Consider the following 9,077-nt stretch of genomic DNA (forward strand, 5'->3'; position numbering starts at 1 on the left):
GTCTCCCGCTCCGCAAGCGACAACATTAACCAGTCGACTAAAGTCTCCAACCCGTTAGTCGAGGACCAACGTGTCTACTTATCTATGCACGTTACAATATATATATATATATATATATATATATATATATATATATATATATTATATATATATATATATATATGATAAGTAACTAAAAAAATAACCCTTCAGAAACCGCTCACAACAAGGGAGCAGGGTTGAAATTACTGCTTTGTGTATGCCTACTAATTGAGTGTTACACCAGCGAGCAAAATGTAGAGGTGTAGGGGCCATGAATGAATTGAGACGTATACTTTTTGCAGTAATCAGGTGAAGGTGTGGGATGGTTTATAGTTTGGTGTTTTTTGTTTACGATATCCTTGTGTGGTCATATTGATACGGGCAGGGATGTTCCCCGTTTCCCTGACTGGCGTTCTGGCCCCGCCCCGCTCACCCTGATTGGCTCCCCCAGGTTGCCCGCCTCTGGGTTCGGTCCTGAGATAGAGCGGGCGAGCTGCCGGCTCGCCGTATTGATCGCTGTTTTCTTTGACCACTCTGACTGTCTGAGTTGATCGCCTTGTTATTATTAAAAGCTCAAACCGTATTTTTCGTATCTCGGTGAATTTCTTTTTGTTAAGCGCGACAGACGAGCTACCGGCTCGACCCCAGCCTCTCCGCGACTTGTTTGTTCCCTGACGTCGCCACAAGAGGGCTCAGCGATGAGCTAGCTGGGGTTCAGAAACATAAAGTAAGAGGTTATTTTTAAGATTTTTGTGTTTTTTGATGCTGGAGTTTTGCAAATTAGGTACTTTTTAAGCGTTTTGTCACATTTTACTGAAAAAGAAATGTCATTCGGTGCCCTACCAAAACCCACTGGATAGAAGTGTAGAAACTCGATCCAGAAAGTAAAAGTTCAAACCGTGTATTTGCTCCGCCCACGTTACTAAACCAGCGGAGTTCTTAAGCCAGGTGAGGAGGGTGGGGACTAGAATCTGCTGGTGTAGTACACGGTTTGGATTTTTACCTTCTGGACCTGGACCTGGTTTTTACACCTCTGCCATTCAAGTACAGTTGAATTAATTCCCCTCTCTCTTGCCACTGGGCTGTTCCGGTGGCGTCTGGACGCCGCTTGGGAGCCTCCTCATCATATTCTTCATATATTTTATAATTCTGTTATCCTCTTTCAATGTTGTATTCTGTAAATTGTGTAAACACAACATCCATTGCACGTTGTCCTTGGGGGAGAGAGGTCCCTCCTCTGTTGCTCTCCCTGAAGTTTTTCCTATTTTTTCTCCCTGTTACAAGGTTTTTTTCCTTGTAACAGGGAGTCGTTCTTTACCTGATGCGAGGGTCTAAAGACAGGGCGTTGTGTTGCTGTATAGCCCTCTGAGGCCAATTTGTGATATTGGGCTATACAATAAAATCGACTTGACTCTCAGACACAAACAATATTTAGGGGTACCTCAAATATATATATCACAGCCTGAGCTGTTGACCTCCAAGACTGCATAACTTGATGACAAATATACTGTAGCGAATTCGGAGGACAACGCAACCACAGGAACTGCCGCGGCCGGGAAGCGAACCCGTGTCGCCCGCACCGCAGGAGACATCGCTAACCGCTCGACTAAAGGATCAGATCCGCCAGCCAGCGCCCAGCGTGTCTACTAATCCATGCACGTTACAATACATTCGTACCAGAGAGCAAACGGGGGAAATTATCTAATATGGAAAAGTGAATTACTCACCTTGTGTGAGTAATCCAATTCACCAGCTCACCCACATTTTGATTGAAAACCTTCAGATAACTCGAGGACATGGGCCAATAGCTGTGCAGCAGGCTAGCGGAGTCATGGGTTTTTGTGGACACAGTCATGTCATGAGTGGGCTGTGTACATAGTAACCTAATCATACTTAATCACCCCCGTGTGTAATTGGCTCAATGCCCCCCCCCCCTCTCCACCTCAAGCTGGTGTGTGGCGAATGTTCTGGCACAAAATGGCTGCCGTGTATCACCAGAGGGTGCTACACACTGGTGGTGGTGGAGGTGAGTTTCCCCCCTTCAATTTGAAGTGCTTTGGGGTATCAAGAGAAAGTGCAATATAAATGTAATCCATTATTATTATTGTGTCCCCTTGTGGTGACCTTCAGGGGTCCTCTTTTTAATTTGACTTTTGCAAAGCTGTAAAACTTACATTTCATTTTGATTTTATTCTTTAATTTAAATGTCTTTTTATGAATTAATTTTTAAATCCTTTTTATGTGAAGTACATTGAGTCTACCTTTTGTATAAATGTGCTATATAAATACTTGCCTTGCCTAATGTAACCAGTTGTCACATGACCCCAGTCATGTGATATGACTAAAAATGGCCTGGGAATTTCATGTTGCTGTATGATATTTGATGAAACTCCAGGTTTGTGGACAAAAGTTCCTTTCATTTTTTCATATTTCAGAAAGAAAATCTTGAATATTCTTTTATATTTTGAAAATGACATTTATTCAATTATGCAAGGAGGTTTTTTTTTAGTGTGTGTGATGATTGTATACATTTTATAAGTTTCTCTAGTTAAAGTTTTAGTGTTTCTGAAAGACATTTTGGCACTTCAACACAATAACATTATGTAAGAACATGGCTTGTTAATATAAGCACTTATCTAATTCTATAAAGCAAACCCTCCTCCATGAATTCATGTCAAATTTACAAATTAATGGTAATTCAAATTAATATACTGCTTGTGGACACAAAAATTCCCATGGCACGTCACTGACCCAGAAATAATGTTGAAAGTGTCACTTGGAACATTTATTTCTGGTGTGTTCGCTGATGGCTCACTAGGTGCTGGAGGAGCCTAAACCGCTTCTGACAACGTTCACACTCATAGGGCCTTTCACCAGAGTGTATGCGCTCATGCTTTACCATATTACTTCGGTCATTGAACCTCTTCCTGCACACCTTACAGCCATATGGTTTCTCCCCTGAGTGGATAAACTGGTGTTTCTTCAAGCTGACTGTATGAGCGAAGCATTTGCCGCACTCGAGGCAGCGGTGTGGTTTCTCCATAGTTTGACCACACGTGTGACTGTTCAGGTCTGTGAGTACGCTAAATTGCTGACCACAGAGAGAGCAACTCAGAGGCATCTTCTGTTTGTGTTTATAATGGTGTACTTTCAAAGTGTATGAATGTAAAAAACATTTCCCACACTGGTCACACTGGAACGGTTTATCTCCCGTGTGGCTTTGCTTGTGGACTGTCAGGTGTTGCAGAAGCCGGAAGCTTTTACCACAGTGTGCGCACTGATAGGGCCTCTCACCCGAGTGAATTCTCTGGTGTTTCCTTAAATTGGCTTTGTCAGCAAAGCACTTGGGGCACTGAATGCACTGAAATGGTTTCTCTCCTGTGTGACTGAACAAATGTGTCTGAAGGGTTTTCAGCTGGCTAAATTGCTTTTGACAGCGGTCACACTTATATGGTCTCTCCCCTGTGTGCACCCTCATGTGCTGTGTGAGTTTCCCGAGCTGCTTGAAACATTTTCCACAGTGTGTGCACCGGTGCGGTTTCACATCTGAGTGACTGAGCTGGTGAACCCGAAGGTCACCTTTTCTGGCACAGCTCTTGCCGCACAGTTCGCACTGGAACGGTTTTTCCCCTGTGTGGATCAGCTGGTGCTCCCGTACACTGCTCTCTCGCGTGAACTGCTTCCCACACTCCTCGCAGCTGTACAGCTTCTCAGGCAAGTGAGTGTGGAGGTGTTGTTTGAGGTGGCTTGGAGAGAAGAAGCCCTTTCCGCAGTGCTTGCAGGTGTACCGCCTCTCCCGTGGTGCACGTTCTGGGGTGGGTTTGTGCACCAGTATCCTCTGATCACGTGTTAACTCACTACATGTGTTCTGGTTCGGGCTGTGCTCCCTTTGAGAATTCCGGCTGCTTTTCTTGCACGATTTGGACCTTTTTCCCATTTTTCCAGACTTGTGCTTAGTGAGCTTCTCTTTTTCAACAAAGTCTTTCTCGCATGTGTCACTGACATCATCTTCTTGCTCAGCCTGATGGCATGTGTGTGACTTCAGCTGCTGCAGATGGACAAAGCTATTTCCACAAGTGTCACAATGACATGGTTTTCCCACACTGTGGATACGCTGGTGCCTGATGAGGTTGCTCCTCTTGGAAAAAGCTTTGCCACACTGCTGGCAGCTGTGGGATTTGGCTTTAGAATCACCTCTCCATCGCCTCTTCTTCTTCTCTGTTGTGTTTTTGATGGGTGGTGGTGGGGCTGGACTGATAACTGGGGAATGAAAGGGCAGGGAGAGAGAACGGAGGAGAACAGATAACAAGAAAAGGGCAAAGAAATAGAGACCGAAAGGACAAAAAAGAGGCAGAAGAAATTAGAGAAAAGATATTGAAAACATGAGTTGGAAAGAAATATGAAAGATGGGTGATAGGGAGTGAGAGAGGAGGGAATGGGGAGAGCAAAAGAATAGCTTCAGTCAGTTGAGTGTTTTGATAAAAATAATTATTTCAGAGATAATATCAAATGTTCAGTATGTGCATCAGACCAAAACACAATTTTTTGCTAAGGTCCTGTCTGCCACTGCAAACTCAATGTTTACCACTTACCTCTGATATCCAGTTGCGGTGCTGCAATGTCATCATCTGCTGCCTCCTCATCTGCATCCACTTCCAGCGGAGCATCTACTTCACTCAGCTCTGGTTTTTTGATGCCATTTGAACAGAACTTGCCTTGTCCTGGTGTCACATCAAAGCTGCCTTTCTGCTCCTTATCGTCTACACCTGAATTGACTTCACCATCTGTATCATCGAGTTGAGTCATACCAAGGGAGTCAGATAGTGTATTGTCTTGGCCTAAACCCGCCATTACGTCCTTGCATTCAGTGCCCTCATCCCAGGTGTCAAGTTTAACTTCCACACCTGCATAGCTCAACTCTGCCATGTCCAGAGGACCAATCCCCTTCAAATCAGTGGTCCTCTCCCCCCCTTGCTCCAGGGCTTCAGAGCCATCCTGGAGGTAGGTGTCCTCGAGATATGTGTCTGACTCTGCTTTGATGCTGGTGGCACGGCACCATTTAAAGTGGTCTGGCCCCAGTTTTAGCGTGCAGACAGACAGGATCTTTATCTGCCCTTGAGTCCCTGGTGTCTTCCCCATGCAGTCGTCTTTGTCTGACTCATCATCCTTTTCTAACTCAGCCTTGATGGTGGCGCCTTCCTGCAGATGGACCGCAATATAATCTAGATTACTCTTTTGTTGATCCAGCCCCAGTATTTTCACACAATCCACCAGGCAAATGGACAGTTCTCTCAGACCCAAAGCCAAGGGGCCACAAGGGTGAGCCCTTGTCTGAGGAGGCCCTGGTAAAACTGAAGACAGAATCTCAATTAATATCAAATTTATCCCAACAGTGAAGTAAGCACTGAAAATCAGATCCTAATCCCTGGATACAGAATACATATTATTTATGTAGTAATTCTGGACCATCAATGGATGATCTGCTGTGGCGACTCCTAAAGGGGACAGCTGAAAGCCGAATAAGAAGAAGAAATCTACATTTGTGGATGGATGGAGGTGGAACATGTTATACTCTAAGGCAGAAGCAAGAGTGAATCTTCTAAAGGGAACACTTTAAGGGAAGTGGGGCCATGAACACTGAAAGGAAGACCAACTTTGCAGAAGCACTGAAACAGTCCCCCCCCTTCCCTGTATGAAGCCAGAATTGGATTGAGAATTAGCTAGCAGCAGAACAGATGAAATGCAGGTTTAAGTATAGTTAATAAAAATGAATGTGAGAGTGTGTTTTTTCTTTTTTTTTATGCCAAGACAGATTTACAAGGATGAAGTAAGACAGGGCGGACTTGAACAATGGAGTCAGGAAGTAATAGTGTGACCAGATGGCTTCTAGTCCAAGTTTCTTGTTTGCTTACAATGACTGGGTAGGGCAAGCAGATGAAGACACCCATTTTAAATTTCCTCGTAAGATATCGAACGCAAATTTTGTTTTAAGAGACTTTCTTTTCTGCTTCCCTCTTTACCTTTTTCTGCTTCCTCTGGCATGGCTGCCCTCGGCCCCGCAGAGGTCTTCATGCAGTCCACCAGGCAGATGGACGGCTCCCTCCGACCCAGCACCAAGGGTGATGCTAGCTTCACCACAACACGAAAAAAAAAACACACAACAGTGAGAGCACTGGAAAGCCCCAGCTACGATTAAAAAAACAAAACAAGGCAAATACCATACCAACGAACAGGGGTGGGCGTCGAGAATCGGTTCCAAAAATTCCGATTCCGATTCATTAAGAAAGTTAAATTTCGATTCTGCCTATCGGTTCCTAAATAAAATTCACACGCGCTCAAGTTAGTTTCCGTTTCCGTGGTGGCGGCACGCAGCTTCCCGTTTCCCCCTGCGCAAGTTAAATGCGCGCCATCATGGACCAGAGCGAAAGTGTGGCTTAATTTTGCCTTGAAAAATGAAGGGTTGGCACAGTGCAACGCCTGTGGCAAAAGTATTTCGTGCAAGGGAGGATGCACAACAAATGTGGCCAAACACCTTCGCCTACACGGTGTACAAATTAACCAGTGTACCGTGTTTGACACGTTGCCCCGGTCTCCGTCTCCTGCCCGGCGTCCTCTTCAGCCAACCCCGAGCAAGCAGCACCTCGTCGCAACTGGGTAAGTGACAATTAATAACGTTTGCCTTATTCGTAACAGCGAGACAGCAAACAATGTATACATGAGCGAATTGCTATAAGCTGTATGCAAATACCTACATATGACATTTTGTCGGCCAGTCAGCAATAAAACGCTGGGGATCCTCGTCGCCAATGTGTGGTATCGTAGTAGATTTCAATAACGACAGCGGGTAATATTAAGAAAAGGTTTACTGAGCTCTAAGCATTCAACTTTACACGCGTAGCCACCATTTTATATTCTCTTCTTCTTACTCTATTAACGCAGAATACGCATTTTATTACCCAACAGTGCCTCCTAGCGGCGTTACAATATAAACCATTGCAGGACACGACACTGAACGGTCGCATATACAGGCTGAGAAGGCAGATATGCTCGTTTTTTCTAAACAAGAACTGTTCCTAAAGAATATTTTAGATTTGTGTTTTAAACACAATTTAGTTTTTTATCATAGGTAGGTCAATTAGTCCAGAATTGTAATCCTTCTTTGGACACCTAACCTTCAGTAATTGTGATTTGAAGTTTTGTATTTGTATTGTCTGTAAAGCGCTTTGAGTGGCTGTTGCAGCTAGAAAAGCGCTATATAAAATGCAGCCTGACTGACTGACTGATTGTTTCAATGGAAAAACATCCCTTCTGGGTGATTTCTCAGATATGTAGTTTCTAAATGCATTCGTATCCAAGTACTTTTCAGACACGTGCACAAACAGAGTATAAATGTTATCGCCCCCCACTGATCAGAGGAACAGTCTGATCCCAACCAAGAGTGATGCGACAACACCACAGACCTCTAAAACGTCCCTATTTCTGAGCTTTTCTTCTTAGAAAACGAAGGACAGTGAACGCGCCGATACTGGGGGGCGACGTTAGTCTTTGACCATGGAGTAAACTTTTATTACCGTCCCTTTACTCGTGTCCTCCACATTCACGTGGCCTCTATCCGCATCTGCAGGCAACTCTAGGGAGACGAGAGAGGGAGGGAGCAGCAGATCTGATGAAGAGCATTTTATGACCCAGACAGCACGAGCATCAGAAGACCTCGGTGTTATCAATTCAGTCACTGCTGACGAGGAGAGCTGGGTTTCACCAGTCAGCAGCGATCATGTCAGAGCAGCTACTTCCTGTTTGGTCAACACTTTAAACCCAGCAACACTTGATAACGTTTAGCCTAAAGGAGGTTGGTTATCCAGCAAACCACGTTATGTTTGTGTGGTCGACCAGGCAATACACACAGCTGCCACCAGCGCTATCTGGTCGCCGAAAAGCGTAGCACAAAAACAAACCTTACAAATCCTCACATGGCTTAATAACAAAGGAAGAACGCAGGTTGTCTGACAGGCCCTCACCACGGCGGGGACCGCTCGACGCAACTCCACTTTTTTTACGTTTTGCCGACAGAAAACGCCCATACATACACGCACGCAGCTTTCACAACATCGCAGCCGGACTGGGTAGACGAGCCGTGGCGTTTTACATTTAAAGGGGACATTTCCGACGGACGCTACGCAAACAATCAAGTCCCGCCCGTACGTAAACAAGCTCGAATTGTTGTCTTCCGGGTGAGTTGATTGACAATTCATTTCGCCCAATGAGCTCTAAGAGGGTAATTTTTACCAAATTTGCACCAATCCCATTTTTCTTGTATGGTGGGGCGTGCGTGTGTATGCGCGAGAGAGAGAGAGAGAATATTGGGGGGGGGGGTTGGGGTGGAGACAGCGTCCAGATAAATAAATTTACAAATTTGATATGAAAAGTCAAAAGTAAAAAAAAAAAAAAAGATTATAAAAACTTGACATATTTGAAGATGCGGGTAGCGTTCTTGGTGCCATCTTATGTGTATTTACAATACATCCGATCTGGACGGCTGAGCCCACTCTTAAAATGAGAGAGAGAGAAGGTTGGATGATGTGGGGATAGGGAACCAGGAAGTGCGGTGGATTATCAAGGAGGAAGTGAGGAGGGCAGCTATGAAGAGGATGAAGAGTGGAAAGGCAGTTGGTCCTGATGACATATACCTGTGGAGGCATGGAGATGTTTAGGAGATATGGCAGTGGGGTTTTTAACTAGATTGTTTAACACAATCTTGGAAAGTGAGAGGATACCTGAGGAGTGGAGAAGAAGCATACTGGTACCGATTTTCAAGAACAAGGGCGATGTGCAGAACTGTAGCAACTACAGAGGTATAAAGTTGATCAGCCACAGCATGAAGATGTGGGAAAGAGTAATAGAAGCTAGGTTAAGAGGAGAGGTGACGATCAGCAAGCAGCAGTATGGTTTCATGCCACGAAAGAGCACCACAGATGCGATGTTTGCTTTGAGAATGTTGATTGAGAAGTATAGAGAAGGCCAGAAAGAGTTGCATTGTGTCTTTGTAGATTTAGAGA

The 9,077-nt window shown here is 44.7% G+C and overlaps 1 protein-coding gene across 7 annotated transcripts; it reads right to left on the reverse strand.

Moving 5' to 3' along the window:
* Positions 1–2,525: 2,525 nt before the first annotated feature.
* LOC130130666 (zinc finger protein ZFP2-like) lies at positions 2,526–8,210 on the reverse strand. 7 transcript variants are annotated; one of them, XM_056300431.1, is made up of 5 exons: positions 6,774–8,127; positions 6,589–6,671; positions 6,042–6,146; positions 4,614–5,372; positions 2,526–4,281 (listed from the first exon to the last, which is right to left on the reverse strand). In XM_056300431.1, the coding sequence occupies exons 3-5, from the start codon at positions 6,091–6,093 to the stop codon at positions 2,807–2,809; spliced, it is 2,286 nt and encodes a 761-aa protein (XP_056156406.1). In that variant the 5' UTR covers positions 6,094–6,146; positions 6,589–6,671; positions 6,774–8,127; the 3' UTR covers positions 2,526–2,806. The 7 variants fall into 7 exon arrangements, with proteins under 7 accessions (XP_056156406.1, XP_056156405.1, XP_056156404.1 ...); XM_056300430.1 differs by having other exon boundaries at positions 6,042–6,150; XM_056300429.1 differs by lacking the exon at positions 6,589–6,671 and having other exon boundaries at positions 6,042–6,150; positions 8,040–8,210.
* Between the last annotated feature and the right edge of the window lie 867 nt (positions 8,211–9,077).

This window comes from Lampris incognitus, chromosome 20 (genome assembly GCF_029633865.1).
Source record: "Lampris incognitus isolate fLamInc1 chromosome 20, fLamInc1.hap2, whole genome shotgun sequence".
NCBI classification, from domain to species: Eukaryota; Metazoa; Chordata; class Actinopteri; order Lampriformes; family Lampridae; genus Lampris; species Lampris incognitus.